The 17,439-nt window shown below is 42.7% G+C and overlaps 1 protein-coding gene across 7 annotated transcripts in view; it reads right to left on the bottom strand.

Annotated features, from left to right (window-relative positions):
* LOC139578122 (GRAM domain-containing protein 2A-like) overlaps window positions 1-17,439 on the bottom strand; it is a 60,098-nt gene that overhangs the window by 15,829 nt on the left and 26,830 nt on the right. For 6 of the 7 annotated variants that reach the window (XM_071405363.1, XM_071405361.1, XM_071405362.1 and 3 more), the window contains 3 exons: window positions 10,666-10,738; window positions 6,436-6,539; window positions 2,583-2,681 (listed from right to left, as the gene is read on the bottom strand). In XM_071405363.1, the coding sequence (XP_071261464.1) occupies window positions 2,583-2,681; window positions 6,436-6,539; window positions 10,666-10,738 (276 nt within the window). Of the gene's footprint in view, window positions 1-2,582; window positions 2,682-6,435; window positions 6,540-6,621; window positions 7,246-10,665; window positions 10,739-17,439 lie in introns of those variants that run through there. The other variant, XM_071405366.1, reaches the window with a different exon arrangement.

The raw sequence follows: 17,439 nt of genomic DNA, 5'->3' as shown, positions 1-17,439 counted from the left end.
TCTGGACAGGGGAAAACATAACGACATCAATGATGACACAGGGAACAAACTGAGGAGCAGACAGATATAGATGGGCAATCAACAAAGTAATGGAGTCCTGGTGAGTCCAACATTGCGCATATGCGCGTAATGATGGTGACAGGTGTACGTAATGATGGGCTGCCTGGTGCCCTTGAGCGCCAGAGAGGGGGAGCGGGAGCAGGCGTGACACATCAAGCTGATCTACGGTGTAATCATTAGTCCAACAGTTGCAAACGATAGTTTCTATTGGACAAATTCAGGTATGTTTATCCCCGTTTCGTTCATTTTCCAACAGAATCGGTGGGATGAATACACCCCTGATCACACACAAACACAGTTCACTTTCATAGCAGCCACATACAAACAGCACAATCACTTTGCTCATTGTAATTCCTTCTCGCATCTATACTCTCTCCTCCTCTCTCATCTTTTTCATTCGCTTGTGGACTTCAGTGCACAACACATCAGCTGTCTGTGACTAGGCAAAAAAAACTTTCCAAGCCAAACCTTCATATCATGACCGCTAACCACTACACACAGCCTACATCGTTGTCACCATATTAGATAACATCATACAACATAGCAAATATAACTAACACTTTAGTGAACCCACTATAATCATGCCATACAGTGTACAGTCAGAAAGCAGTTTAGCAGTTACACCGGCGGGCCCTGGTGGCAATAAATTCATAAATCCAAAAGCTTACCTTGACTTGGAAGAGTTCCAGTGTTGGATAGCCATAGCCAGCTAGCTAACATAGCATCCCTCTCTGTTTGAGCCGGTATTTGAGTAGGCTAGCTAGCTAAGTAAGTGAAATAAATAGAACACAATATAATGTAGCTAGCTCTATCTTGTTCTCTCCCTCTCTCTTATACCGTTCATAAATTTTTGAAGAAATGTATTTGTTCAAAAATGTTCAACTATTGTCTTTCTCTCTATTTGAGTCAACTACTCACCACATTTTATGCACTGCAGTGCTAGCTAGCCAGCTGTAGCTTATGCTTTCAGTACTAGATTCATTTTCTGATCCTTTGATTATTTGGATAAGAGCTCTGATAGGTTGGAGGACGTCCTCCAGAAGTTGCCATAATTACTATGGAAGTCTATGGAAGGGACTGAGTACATGAGCTTCCTAGGTTTTGTATTGAAGTCAATGTACCCAGAGGAGGACGGAAGATAGCTGTCCTCCGGCTACGCCATGGTGTTACCCTACAGAGTGCTGTTGAGGCTACTGTAGACCTTCATTGCAAAACAGTGTGTTTTAGTCAATTATTTGGTGATAGTATATTTAGTATAGTTTTATTAAAGAATTATAGCTTTTTTAATGTTTCACTATTTCAATTTTTTCCTCAACATAGTGTTGACACAAATACACAAATAAACAATAGCCTTAAATGTAGACTAGTTTTGCTGGGGGGGGCAACGGGGATATTCGGGATGGAGATGCAGCCTTTTTACTTCATGCTATTTTGGCTGAGCTCCTATGTCAAGCACCGGGAAACGGACTCCAACATCTCAGTAGAGATAAGGTCCTGTCTTTTCATTTAGCCAGTTGCTTGTAATTAGCTGGATGCTTATAGAGATTAGCCCTGAATCACTACGGAGGGGTGTGGTTCAGACCAATTTATTGACTGCGTATGACAGCTCCACAAAGCGCAAGAAGTATGAAAACTCTGACTTCTGCAGAGGCCGCATCGTCGTAAATGGTGTACGGCTATTGCAGACGCGGATTGGCCATAAAAAAACTGTCTGAAGCTCAAACACACAATGTTTAAAGGGCGTTACAAGTCCAAATCACACCAGCGTCGTGGTGGGACTCAATGGGTTAACATTCCAACCGAAACACTAACAGCCTGATCCCTGTTCCTTTACAAGGAGACTACTCAAACACCTCTGAAGAACTGGAAGGCCAACGTGGATCTGACCTTTGACCTTTAACCTGATGCCGTATGTTCTCAACTCAAAGCAGTGTCTGTTGAGAACCAACTGTACAGTATGTCCGCTGTGTGACTGCGCCAGCAGACTTTCCCCTGACTGAACCAGTCAAAAAGTCAGCGTGGATTCTCTACCTTTGGAGCGCCGGGAGGATTGCTTCATTTGAAGTTGTGACTGACATTAACCCTCCTCCTGTGTTGCCACGTGTGCTGACTACGTTACATTCTGTTTGGTTCAGGTGTTCTCAAACACGCTATTTCATGTTGTTGTGGCTGTTAGCTTCATTAGGCTGACTACCTGACTATCTGGTTGTTAGCCTTGCTACCTGGTTGTTAGCCTGGCTTTCTGGTTGTTAGCCTGGCTACCTGGTTGTTAGCCTAGCTTCCTTGTTAGCCTGCCTACCTGGTTGTTAGCCTACGCTTCCTGGTTGCTAGCCTGGCTACCTGGTTGTTAGCCTACGCTTCCTGGTTGCTAGCCAGGCTACCTGGTTGTTAGCTGTCTGCTATCTGTATGCTAGCTGTTTGCTATCTGTATGCTAGCTGTATATAGTACTAACTGTCTGTGAGTGGTATAGCCCTATTGCATTGTACTGCTTTGTACTACACTGGTGTGTACTGTAGCGTACCTTCTGGCTGGTGTCCACGGTGATGGCCAACCCGTTGGGTACCAGGCCTGCCGTCCTGTGCTTCTTCACCAGCCGTACTGACACCACCGGAATGGCCACCTGTAACGGAAAAGCAGCAACATGGTCACCAGCTGCAGCTCATAGCATTTATTCCCTTAGTGAGACACAGTAACATTAGGAGTAAGACACAGTAACATTAGGAGTAAGACACATTGAGACACAGTAACATTGGGAGTAAGACATATTGAGGCACAGTAACATCAGGAGTAAGACACATTGAGACACAGTAACATTAGGAGTAAGACACATTGAGACACAGTAACATTAGGAGTAAGACACATTAAGACACAGTAACATTGTTAGTTACACATTGAGACACAGTAACATTGGGAGTAAGACACATTGAGACACAGTAACATTGGGAGTAAGACACATTAAGACACAGTAACATTGGGAGTAAGACACATTAAGACACAGTAACATTGGGAGTAAAACACATTAAGACACAGTAACATTGGGAGTAAGACACATTAAGACACATTAACATTAGGAGTAAGACACATTGAGACACAGTAACATTATTAGTTACACACTGAGACACAGTAACATTGTTAGTTACACATTAAGACACAGTAACATTGTTAGTTACACATTGAGACACAGTAACATTGGGAGTAAGACACATTGAGACACAGTAACATTGGGAGTAAGACACATTAAGACACATTAACATTAGGAGTAAGACACATTGAGACACAGTAACATTGGGAGTAAGACACATTAAGATACAGTAACATTATTAGTTACACACTGAGACACAGTAACATTGTTAGTTACACATTAAGACACAGTAACATTGTTAGTTACACACTGAGACAAAGTAACATTGGGAGTAAGACACATTAAGACACAGTAACATTGTTAGTTACACATTAAGACACAGTAACATTAGGAGTAAGACACATTGAGACACAGTAACATTGTTAGTTACACATTAAGACACAGTAACATTATTAGTTACACATTGAGACACAGTAACATTGTTAGTTACACACTGAGACACAGTAACATTGGGAGTAAGACACATTAAGACACAGTAACATTGTTAGTTACACATTAAGACACAGTAACATTAGGAGTAAGACACATTGAGACACAGTAACATTGTTAGTTACACATTAAGACACAGTAACATTATTAGTTACACATTAAGACACAGTAACATTATTAGTTACACATTGAGACACAGTAACATTGTTAGTTACACACTGAGACACAGTAACATTAGGAGTAAGACACATTGAGACACAGTAACATTAGGAGTAAGACACATTGAGACACAGTAACATCAGGAGTAAGACACATTGAGACACAGTAATGTTGTTAGTTCCACATTGAGACACAGTAACATCAGGAGTAAGACACATTGAGACACAGTAATGTTGTTAGTTACACATTGAGACACAGTAATGTTGTTAGTTCCACATTGAGACACAGTAACATTGTTAGTTACACATTGAGACACAGTAACATTGGGAGTAAGACACATTAAGACACAGTAACATTGTTAGTTACACATTAAGACACAGTAACATTGGGAGTAAGACACATTGAGACACAGTAACATTGGGAGTAAGACACATTGAGACACAGAAACATTGGGAGTAAGACACATTGAGACACAGTAACATTAGGAGTAAGACACATTGAGACACAGTAACATTAGGAGTAAGACACATTAAGACACAGTAACATTGTTAGTTACACATTAAGACACAGTAACATCAGGAGTAAGACACATTGAGACACAGTAACATTGGGAGTAAGACACATTAACATTAGGAGTAAGACACATTGAGACACAGTAACATTAGGAGTAAGACACATTGAGACACAGTAACATTGCTAGTTACACATTAAGACACAGTAACATTGTTAGTTACACATTAAGACACAGTAATGTTGTTAGTTACACATTGAGACACAGTAATGTTGTTAGTTACACATTGAGACACAGTAATGTTGCTAGTTACACACTGAGACACAGTAACATTAACATTAGCCTGGCGTAGGCACAGGACACGTGACCCATGTGACATTTCTGCTAAACACCAGAATCCCAAGACTTTGTTCCCATCTAAAGAAAGAGGGAGCAGAACGGCTCAAAACAAACGAGTGAAAAAAGTCACGCTGGAGTGTCACGCTGGAGTGTCACGCTGGAGTGTCAAGCTGGAGTGTCATGCTGGAGTGTCAAGATGGAGTGTCACGTTGGAGTGTCACGCTGGAGTGTCAAGCTGGAGTGTCACGCAGGAGTGTCAAGCTGGAATGTCACGCCGGAGTGTCAAGCCGGAGTGTCACGCCGGAGTGTCACGCCGGAGTGTCAAGCTGGAGTGTCACGCTGGAGTGTCACGCTGGAGTGTCACGCTGGAGTGTCAAGCTGGAGTGCCAAGCTGGAGTGTCACGCTGGAGTGTCAAGCTGGAGTGTCACGCTGGAGTGTCACGCTGGAGTGTCAAGCTGGAGTGTCACGCTGGAGTGTCAAGCTGGAGTGTCAAGCTGGAGTGTCACGCTGGAGTGTCAAGCTGGAGTGTCAAGCTGGAGTGTCACGCTGGAGTGTCACGCTGGAGTGTCACGCTGGAGTGTCAAGCTGGAGTGTCACGCTGGAGTGTCAAGCTGGAGTGTCAAGCTGGAGTGTCACGCTGGAGTGTCAAGCTGGAGTGTCACGCTGGAGTGTCACGCTGGAGTGTCACGCTGGAGTGTCACGCTGGAGTGTCAAGCTGGAGTGTCACGCTGGAGTGTCACACTGGAGTGTCAAGCTGGAGTGTACACACACGGTGAGTGATAACTAGCTGGGGTTTCAGGGTGAGTTGACACTGCATGTGCTTTCTCTTCAGACACTTCAATTGACTGGCTGGTTATTGGTCAGGAAGAACATTGGTCAGGAAGACCATGAGAATAGAGTAACCGTACTCAAGTTAGGTAGTTATCAATTCAATAGAATTACGTTATTCATAGTAATAGAATAGAAATAATATGTCATTGAAAAGCATAGGCCTAAACTTTGATCTGGATACGCATTTGAAATAAGTCAATTAGTTCCAAATATCCTTTCCTCTTGAACACCTTTTAACACTCGACTGTGTACGTGACCAACGATTGTATTATTCAGACCTTAACTTCACTTTGCTCGGACCTTTTATGTTGTATTCCCAGATGTCATGAAAGTAATGATTTGTAAATAAGGAAATTGGGTCTCAACTGAATTTCCCTAACTGTAAATGAAGTCAAAATCTCGTAAAACAGTTTGCTGTTCAATGAATAACCTGGCTACCGCGTCACTTTATTGTACTGTATTTGAATACCTGCATCAAACACACGGCATATCTCCTGTTGAACATTTCCCTTGTAAGACAAAATTCCCAGCTCAACTTGACATTAAAAAGGTTATACGGCTGTCCCCATTGGAGTACCCTTTAAGGTTCTAGATAGCACCTTTTGTTCTAAGAGTGTACAATACAATAAAGAGAAGACCTACATGCAGTGACATTCATTTGAATGTCTTTTGTGTTCAGGTTGTTAAGTGCCGAGGCTCCATCAGACATCTTTAATCTCTATTCAAAAGAGAGAAACCTTCAGCAAGTGAACAGAGACACATCCGTTTATCTTGAATGAGTCAATGGAAAACATGGAGGTCAAGCCCAGAAAGAAAACCTGTTATCAACTGAAATGATCGTACCGACAAGTGTTGTTACTCGATGATAAGTCTACTCCCATCTTTTCATTGTTAGAGGAAAGAAGCCATTTTGTGTCAAGGCTGAGGGCAGTTGCAATTCCCACTGGAACATCACCACTCACCTTGATGTCCTTCCCAAAGAGGTTGGCATAGAAACACAGCCAGTTGCGGGAGATGTAGAGGCGGCCCTGAAGTAGGATGTCTCGGAGGAGAGCGCAGGAATACACTGGGAATGGGAAAAAGACACCATAAGATATGGAATTACCATAGAGATGCATTATAATACTGATCTATTTCATTTAACACACCAGAGGGAGGAAGCACAGAGCTGGAGAATAGCCTCGGGAATAGAACACATGGCTGAGTGTCTTCACATGACGGATTGACCAGGTGAATCCAGGTGAAAGCTATCATCCCTTATTGAAGTCACCTGTTAAATCCATTTCAAATCAGTGTAGATTAATGGGGAGGAGACAAGTTAAAGAAGGATTTTAAAACCTTGAGACAATTGAGACATGGATTGTGTATGTGTGCCATTCAGAAGGTGAATGGACAAGACAAAAGATTGAAGTGCCTTTGAAGGGGTATGGTAGTAGGTGCCAGGATGCATCGGTTTGAGAGTGTTAAGAACTGCAACACTGCTGGGTTTTTCATGCTCAACAGTTTCCCGCGTGTATCAAGAATGGTCCACCACCCAAAGGACATCCAGCCAACTTGACACAACTGTGGGAAACATTGGAGTCGACATGTGCCAGCAGCACTGTGGAATGCTTTCGACACCTTGTAGAGTTCATGACCCGACGAATTGAGTGTTCTGAGGGCAACAGGGGTTGCAGCAATATTAGGAAGGTGTTCCTAATGTTTTGTACACTGACTGTATACGAGTTGGCTTCAAACCTACACACTGAAGGAAAGGGATATGAACACTGTTGTTTGGTGATGATTTCCATTAATATAAAAAAACATAACTCAATTTACAATATCGGTATGTCATTTTCATAATCCCCAAAATATTTTCTTCAGGGCATACACATACTAACAAATAGATCTTTAGACACCCAAACAACGAATTATAAAATGACCAAGAACAAATAAACTCGATTCTATTCTACCACAGAGTATGAACCAACGTCACAAGACATGACTCATAACCAAAACAAAAAGAGCCTAAAAAGATGATCTGTGTCGTAATGACTAATTTCCAGCTAAATGCAGCAGGCTGGTACAGGGTTGCCCAGACAGGTGGAGAGTGAGAGGGAGGGTTGGAGAGAGAGAGGGGGAGGGGGTAGAGAGGGGGGTAACAAAAGAGAAAGAGAGAGAGAATTAAAGAGGGATTAAGGAAGATGGAGGGAGACTGACAGATAGTGAAGCGTGATTCATCACTTCAGAGCCCGTGTTTTCATTGTTACAGAGTCCAATGGCGGCGAGTTTTACACCACTCCAGCCGACGCCTGGCATTGCACATGGTGATCTTAGGCTTGTGTGCGGCTGCTCGGCCATGGAAACCCATATCATGAAGCTCCCGACTAACAGTTTGTGTACTGATGTTGCTTCCAGAGGCAGTTTGGAACTCGGTAGTGAGTGTTGCAACCGAGGACAGATGATTTTTACGCGCTTCAGCACTCAGCGGTCCCGTTCTGTGAGCGTGTGTGGCCTACCACTTCGCTGCTGAGCCGTTGTTGCTCCTAGACGTTTCTATTTCACAATAACAGCACTTACAGTTGACCGGGACAGCTCTAGCAGGGCAGATATTTGATGACCTGACTTGTTGGAAAGGTGGCATCCTATGACGGTGGTATGTTGAAAGTCACTGAGCTCTTCAGTACGGTCCCTTCTACTGCCAAGGTTTGTCTATAGAGATTGCATAGCTGTGTGCTCGATTTTATACACCTGTCAGCTACGGGTGTGGCTGAAATTACCTAATATATAGAGTATATAGTGCATTTTGAAATACCCTGGTATGCGGTATAAATGGTATTTCGCCCAAGCCTACGCTGAAGCCTGAGTGTTGTGAAGCCTGAATACTGTGAAGCCTGAACACTGAGGAGCCTGAACACTGAGGAGCCTGAACACTGTGAAGCCTGAACACTGAGGAGCCTGAACACTGAGGAGCCTGAACACTGAGGAGCCTGAACACTGTGAAGCCTGAACACTGTGAAGCCTGAACACTGAGGAGCCTGAACACTGTGAAGCCTGAACACTGTGAAGCCTGAACACTGAGGAGCCTGAACACTGAGAAGCCTGAACACTGTGGAGCCTGAACACTGAGGAGCCTGAACACTGAAGCCTGAATACTGTGAAGCCTGAACGCTGTGAAGCCAAGAACACTGTGATGCCTCCTGCTCCCAACAGACTCCTGAAAGTGATTTGAAATGAAAAAGGGAATTGATTGAGTCAGGCTCAAATCACATAAATCCAAATTGACATGTAACCTACCTTTTTAAATGAGTTTTAGTGACTAGCAAGTTTGGCGTGGTTTTAATGTCCATATTACATAAAAGTAGGTGTTGCAATTAAAGATGAATATATCTCAATCATTGTATTGTAGCTATACAGGACCTAGCTTAGTGTACTGTACAATCAACCTCTGCACATTGGAGTGGAGCAAACTCTCTATTCAAACTAAGTGCAGATTAACACCCCTAATTCAAAATGTTTCTCCTTGGACTATTTTCCTCACACATGTCCCACACACACATTCACATCCAAGCCAGATGGTCCACCAATTAGTATGAAGCGTTCAATGTTCAGTAGTGTGCTAGTATAGATATTGGATCATAGACAGTACACTGTTAAAATTAAGTGCTTTGTAACACCCAAAAACAAATGGCAACTGAGCTGCCACCAACTCAAAGGAAATGAAAACCTTAACTTATTATTGAAACACATCCTCCTGAGATGTTTGGAAATATGTAACACTTAATCGGGTGGACTGGGAACATTAGGAGAAAAGGTTGAAAACACTATTTTTTTTTTTTGAGTCCTGTCTAGTGCAGAATTATATACCTTCTCTTTTGATGCTGTTTCCTTTCTCTAAAGCTTCTAAACATCATTATGATGATGATTTTGAATCCTGTCTAATGCAGAATTAAATCCCTTTGTCTGGTGTCTTAATGTTTAACATTGTTATGTATTTGATAATTTGCCATTCTATACCGTTTTGGCAGGCATTGTCAAGCACAGTGTTCAAAGTACCAGCAGTAACTGGATGTTGACCTGCAAGAAATGAGGATTTTGCACTTTCCACTGACAATCACAAATGTGAGAATAGGTGTTGTGCTCATTGAACGTCAATTTGCCTGACGGTTTTGATAGCTGTTTATCACGATCCATTACACCTCATGGCACGACACGCTGCCTAATACTAATATAGAAATATACTTTTCTTTCTTCAAACATGTATACAATATTGTGTGAAAGAATCATGAAGTCTAAACATTTTTGAATTACCCACAATCCTCTAAAAACAGAGTCACTTGGCAAGCTAGGAAATCCAAGGAGATTAAAACCAAAGAACTCCAATGAGTTCAATCCCTTTATTTTCTCTCTTTTGTTAACCTTAATGAAAGATACAGGTACTTACATTTTGAGCAACATATTAAGATGTACATTATTTTGGTAAAATTAAATGAACAAATCACTGAAAATGACATGCATAATGTTTTTCTAATATATTTTGAAATAAGTATGACATGACAGAGGTGATACAGATAGGTGGGAGAAACAGATTGAAGGGTTGGAGCTGGGAATTGAACCCCCAGTCGTCAGCGATGGGGAGAGGGGTGACCTTTCTAAACCGGGTGTGTTACTGCTAGCCCACGGGCAGCCAGGTCACCTGTGATACAAGTCAGTATTCAACGTCCTTCCATGTCTGAGGACGTCGGGAGATGATGTGGAAACCGGCCACTAGGGGAAACAGTGAGCGCTGTTACCTTTAAGTGGGCTTTGGTTTTGTGTACGGCGATGATGGAAAGGCAAAAGCATCTGCCTCTTGTTCCAAAGGTTGCATGTTCAAAGTCAACGATACAATGTAGTTTTTTACATTTTTGTTTAAAGCCTATCCCAAACCTTAACTCTTACCTTAACTATTCTGAGTTCATGCCTAACCTTAAGAATTCGGAGTTAACGCCAAACCTTAAGAATTCAGAATGAATGCCTAAACTTAACCTTGAACGATACAGACATGTAGAGTAACAAGACATTTCGAAATTTGATGTTTGGAACAACTTCAAAATTTGACGTTTGAGAAACACGGATGAATGTCTAATTCTGACATGAGACCGAGAGCTTGTTGCATCATAGACGTACAGTAGTATTGGATATTGGAGGAATGGATAGTCTCCTTGACCTACCTTTCATAAGGATCTCCTCCTTGGGGACGCTCTGGAACAGCTTGTGGTACTGGGAGTTGTACTTGCTGACGGTCTGTTAGGGGGAGACAGGGGTAAGACGAGGGTAAGATGGAGGAGACAGGGGTAAGATGGAGGAGATGGGGGTAAGAGGGAGGAGATGGGGGTGAGACAGGGTGAGACAGGGGGGAGACAGGAATAAGATGGAGGAGACAGGGGTAAGATGGAGGAGATGGGGGTAAGAGGGAGGAGATGGGGGTGAGACAGGGTGAGACAGGGGGGAGACAGGAATAAGATGGAGGAGACAGGGGTGAGAGAGGGGTACGATGGAGGAGATGGGGGTGAGACAGGGGTACGATGGAGGAGATGGGGGTAAGACGGGGGGACAGGGGTACGATGGAGGAGACAGGGGTAAGACGGGGGGACAGGGGTACGATGGAGGAGATGGGGGTAAGACGGGGGGACAGGGGTACGATGGAGGAGATGGGGGTAAGACGGGGGGACAGGGGTACGATGGAGGAGATGGGGGTGAGACGGGGGGACAGGGGTACGATGGAGGAGATGGGGGTGAGACAAGGTGAGACAGGGGGGAGACAGGAATAAGATGGAGGAGACAGGGGTGAGAGAGGGGTACGATGGAGGAGATGGGGGTGAGACAGGGGTACGATGGAGGAGACAGGGGTGAGACAGGGGGGAGACAAGAATAAGATGGAGAAAGGGGTGAGACAGGGGTAAGATGGAGGAGACAGGGGTGAGACAGGGGGAGACAGGGGTAAGATGGAGGAGACAGGGGTAAGATGGAGGACAAAGGGGTGAGACAGGGGGAGACAGGGGTAAGATGGAGGAGACAGGGGTAAGATGGAGGACAAAGGGGTGAGACAGGGGGAGACAGGGGTAAGATGGAGGAGACAGGGGTAAGATGGAGGACAAAGGGGTGAGACAGGGGGAGACAGGGGTAAGATGGAGGAGAAAGGGGTGAGACAGGGTGGAGACAGGGGTAAGATGGGGGAGACAGGGGTGAGATGGGGTGAGACAGGAGGTGGGTGAGGTTCTTTTCAGAAAATGTCCACTCACTGTTTTACTTCTCCCAAACAGAATCCTGTCACACTGTGTTATGTTCTAACTCAGACACACTTCCTGTGTCACACTGTGTTATGTTCTAACTCAGATACACTTCCTGTGTCACACTGTGTTATGTTCTAACTCAGATACACTTCCTGTGTCACACTGTGTTATGTTCTAACTCAGATACACTTCCTGTGTCACACTGTGTTGTGTTCTAACTCAGATACACTTCCTGTGTCACACTGTGTTGTGTTCTAACTCAGACACACTTCCGGTGTCACACTGTGTTGTGTTCCAACTCAGACACACTTCCTGTGTCACACTGTGTTGTGACCTGATCTCTTCCTGTGTAACATCTAACAGTGCTCCCTTCCCTTCTCTGTTCTCTGTAGTGGTGTGACAGACAATCCCTTCCCCTCTGTGTCTCAGCCTGGGTTATAATTGAGGCTTGACCAAAGACAGTTCAGTATGAAATGAAGATAGGCCAAAACAGTTTCTCCAATAGAAATTCCAGATCACATTTGTAGGCGACGTCATGGCGACGTTGGCTAGCTAAGCTCATGAGTAGAAACACGTCATCGGGGCTAACGGTCGCCTCGTGCCGAACTGCGCATGTGAAGGCTGTCAAATCAAAGGCAAGTTGTTGTTTTTTTACAAAAAATGAAAACGTGTCACGTTGTCACTTTCACGAGGTTGTAGTAATGACATGTTCTACTTCAGACATTTTGGTTCGGATCTAGGTTGGGTCTTTAGATTTCGATCAAATGAACAACTAAAGAATCGTTTTTCACTTCTCTCATTGATTCCTCAAACACCAAACTCTGGTCTGCTTGGTCTGTTTCGCAAGCGTTTCAGGAAGTCTTGCGATGTTGCGTCTATGGGTTAAGAAACTCTGTGGCTAGGCACTCAGCCTTGGTTATAATGGAGGCTAAACAGAGACAGTAACTCCTTTGCTGGAAACGTCTGTGGGTGATTTCCATGTGATAAATAGCCCTATGTGTGTGTGTGTGGGTGTGTGTGCATGTGTGTGCGTGCGTGTGTGTGTGTGTGGTTGTGTGGTATAAGGCTATTTAAATAATAAGTCATATGGTGTGTGTGTGTGTGTGTACGTACAGTACAAGTCAAAAGTTTGACGGGTACTGTACTCATTCAGGGTTTTTTCTTTATTTTTACTATTTTCTACATTGTAGAATAATAGCAAAGACATAAAAACTATGAAATAACACATATGGAATCATGTACTAACCAAAAAAAGTGTTAAACAAATCGAAATATATTTTATATTTGAGATTCCTCAAAGTCGCCACCCTTTGCTTTGATGACAGCTTTGCACACTCTTGGTATTCTCTCAACCAGATTCATGAGGTATTCACCTGGAATGCATTTAAATTAACAGGTGTGCCTTGTTAAAAGTACATTTGTGGAATTTATTTCCTTCTTAATGTGTTTGAGCCAATCAGTTGTGTTGTGACAAGGTAGGGGTGGTATACAGAAGATATCCCTATTTGGTAAAAGACCAAGTCCATACAATGGCAAGAACAGCTCAAATAAGCAAAGGGAAACGAACGTTCATCATTACTTTAAGACATGAAGGTCAGTCAATACGGTCGCAAGTGCAGTCGCAAAAACCATCAAGCGCTATGATGAAACTGGCTCTCATGAGGACCGCCACAGGAAAGGAAGACCCAGAGTTACCTCTGCTGCAGAGGATAAGTTCATTAGAGTTACCAGCCTCAGAAATCGGCAATTAACTGCACCTCAGATTGCACCTCACAGAGTTCAAGTAACAGACACATCTCACCTGAACTGTTCAGAGGAGACTGCGTGAATCAAGCCTTCATGGTCGAATTGCTACAAAGAAACCACTACTAATAATAAGAAGAGACTTGCTTGGGCCAAGAAACAAGAGCAAGACTCGTGGAAATATGTCCTTTGGTCTGATGAGTCCAAATTTGATATTTTTGGTTCCAACCGCCTTGTCTTTGTGAGACGCAGAGTAGGTGAACAGATGATCTCTTGCATGTTGTCACGCCCTGACCTTAGAGAGCCTTTTTATTCTCTATTTTGGTTAGGTCAGGTTGTGACTAGGGTGGGTACTCTAGTTTTTGTATTTCTATGTTGGCCTGGTATGGTTCCCAATCAGAGGCAGCTGTCTATCGTTGTCTCTGATTGGGGATCATATTTAGGCAGCCGTTTCCCCACTGTGGTTGTGGGATCTTGTTTATGTATTGTTGCTTGTGAGCACTGCATAGCTTCACGTTCGTTTTGCTCTTTATTGTTTTCTGTGCGTTTCACTCGAATAAAGATGATGAAACCATTCCACGCTGCACCTTGGTCCGATTCACACAACAACAATCGTGACACGTGTGTGGTTCCCACCATGAAACATGGAGGAGGTGTGATGGTGTGGGGGTGCTTTGCTGGTGACACTGTCTTTGATTTGTTTAGAATTCAATGCACATTTCACCAGCAAGGCTACCACAGCATTCTGCAGCGATACGCCATCCCATCTGGTTTGCGCTTAGTGGGACTATAATTAGATTTTCAACAGGACAATGACCCAAAACACACCTCCAGGCTGTGTAAGGGCTATTTGACCAAGAAGGAGAGTGCTGCATCAGATGACCTGGCCTCCACAATCACCCAACCTCAACCCAATTGAGATGGTTTGGGATGAATTGGACCACAGAGTGAAAGAAAAGCAGCCAACAAGTGCTCAGAAAATGTGGGAACTCCTTCAAAACTGTTGGAAAAGCATTCCAGGTGAAGCTGGTTGAGAGAATGTCATTAAGACAAAGGCTGGCTACTTTGAAGAATCTCAAATATAAAATATATTTTGATTTGCTTAAAAACCTGTTATGGCTGCAGGGGGCGTATTGGAAAAACTGGAAAATATGTGCCAATTTTCAAACGGCCTCTTAATCAATTTTTGCTCTTACAATATGCATATTAATATTAATATTGGATAGAAAACAATCTCTAGTTTCTAAAACCGTTCTAATTTTTTCTCTGAGTGGTACAGAAGTCATTTGGCAGCACTTTCCCTGACCAAGAAGTAGAATGTCAGAAATCTATGCTCGCTTCAACGTTATGCCTATACATGGTCATTATACGTAAGACCCTACGTACACTCCGTACGCCTTGCTCTGGGTGTCAAGAGGGTATGAGAGAAGAAATTTAGTGAATATCTTGTTCAGAGGTTGAATAAGAGCTATTTCTTTGACGTGACCGACCACTTCCGGAAGTCTGAAGCGCGCGACTTGGGAGTGATATTGCGTTCTGTTTTGCTGCTGTTTTGGACGGGAACAATCTCCGGCTGGGTTTTTATTTGATAAATGAGACCATATCATCGTAATGTATGTTTTTTCAATATAGTTTAATCAGATTATTTGAATTTTTTTCGGGAGTTTTGCCGTGTTCCGTTCTCTGACTTTTTTTACGTTGGACAAATCCGTGCCAGTCGACCAGTGCCAATGCTAAGTGAGAAGGGAAAGTTGCCATCCTGACTCCAAACAACGACTCATCTGGACAAAGGACACCCTGATCAACATTCTGATGAAAGATCAGCCAAAGTAAGACCCAATTTATAATGTTATTTCATATATCTGTCGTGCATGTCAACTGGTCGCGGGCGCCCAAGTGTGTCTGGCTATTGTGGCTATGCTAACATAGCGCTACATTTTGTTTTCGCTGTAAAACATTTAATAAATCGGAAATATTGTCTGGAATCACAAGAATCCTGTCTTTCAATTGCTGCACAGTATGTATTTCTCAGATATGTTTTATGATGAGTAATTAGTTATTTGACGTTGGTGTCTGTAAATGTTATGGCTGCTTTCGGTGCAATTTCTGATTGTAGCTGAAATGTAATTCATGATTTATACCATAAATATGCACATTTTTCAAAAAAAACATATGCTATACAATAAATATGTTATCAGACTGTCATCTTATGAAGTTGTTTCTTGGTTAGTGGCTATATATATCTTTATTTGGTCGAATTAGTGATAGCTAGTGACGGAGTAAAAAACTGATGGAGTTAGAAAAGTGCTCTCTTTTGCTGACGTGGTTAGCTAATAGATTTACATATTTTGTCTTCCCTGTAAAACATTTTAAAAATCGGACATGTTGGCTTGATTCACAAGATGTCTACCTTTCATATGCTGTATTGGACTTGTTAATGTGTGAAAGTTAAATATTTTAACAAACTAGATTTTGAATTTCGCGCCCTGCACTTCGAGCTGGATGTTGTCATAAGTGTACCTGTGTCGGGATTGCAGCCCAAAGAAGTTAACACTTTTTTGGTTACTACATGATTCCATATGTGTTATTTCATAGTTTTGATGTCTTCACTAATATTCTACAATATAGAAAAAATTTTAAAATAAAGAAAAACCTGTTGAATGAGTAGGTGTCCAAACTTTTGACTTGTACTGTATGTGTGTGTGTGTGTGTGTGTGTGTGTGCGTGTGTGCGTGGGTAGAAGTCTGGTAGAAGGCTATTTAAATCCTAAGTCATATGATGTGATCCATTCAGAGCTCAAGTTGTCATTTACTGTTGACTCTGTGTCAGTAGGTGAAGCTTTGACTAGACAACCTCACATAATAATAAACATCCTAAAACTCATACCTATATGACCTGCATACAATATTCTGTGGACTGCTGAACTTCACTGTAACCATGTTATATAACTTGGACTCAGTCCATTGATATGACAAAATACCATGTCGTGTCTACAACCGTGTAAAGACAGTATTTCAGTGTGACATTTCAAGTACCACTTCATGCATCATTACTACATGTTTCCCAGGGAACCGACGTAACATTCATACATCATTACTTCATGTTTCCCAGGGAACCGACGTAACATTCATACATCATTACTTCATGTTTCCCAGGGAACCGACGTAACATTCACACATCATTACTTCATGTTTCCCAGGGAACCGACGTAACATTCATACATCATTACTTCATGTTTCCCAGGGAACCGACGTAACATTCATACATCATTACTTCATGTTTCCCAGGGAACCGACGTAACATTCATACATCATTACTTCATGTTTCCCAGGGAACCGACGTAACATTCATACATCATTACTTCATGTTTCCCAGGGAACCGACGTAACATTCATACATCATTACTTCATGTTTCCCAGGGAACCGACGTAACATTCATACATCATTACTTCATGTTTCCCAGGGAACCGACGTAACATTCATACATCATTACTTCATGTTTCCCAGGGAACCGACGTAACATTCACACATCATTACTTCATGTTTCCCAGGGAACCGACGTAACATTCACACATCATTACTTCATGTTTCCCAGGGAACCGACGTAACATTCACACATCATTACTTCATGTTTCCCAGGGAACCGACGTAACATTCACACATCATTACTTCATGTTTCCCAGGGAACCGACGTAACATTCATACATCATTACTTCATGTTTCCCAGGGAACCGACGTAACATTCATACATCATTACTTCATGTTTCCCTGGGAACCGACGTAACATTCATACATCATTACTTCATGTTTCCCAGGGAACCGACGTAACATTCATACATCATTACTTCATGTTTCCCAGGGAACCGACGTAACATTCATACATCATTACTTCATGTTTCCCAGGGAACCGACGTAACATTCACACATCATTACTTCATGTTTCCCAGGGAACCGACGTAACATTCACAC

This window comes from Salvelinus alpinus, chromosome 6 (genome assembly GCF_045679555.1).
Source record: "Salvelinus alpinus chromosome 6, SLU_Salpinus.1, whole genome shotgun sequence".
NCBI lineage: Eukaryota > Metazoa > Chordata > Actinopteri > Salmoniformes > Salmonidae > Salvelinus > Salvelinus alpinus.
Note: the sequence above shows the minus strand (reverse complement) of the source record. Positions and strands in the feature narration are given on the sequence as shown.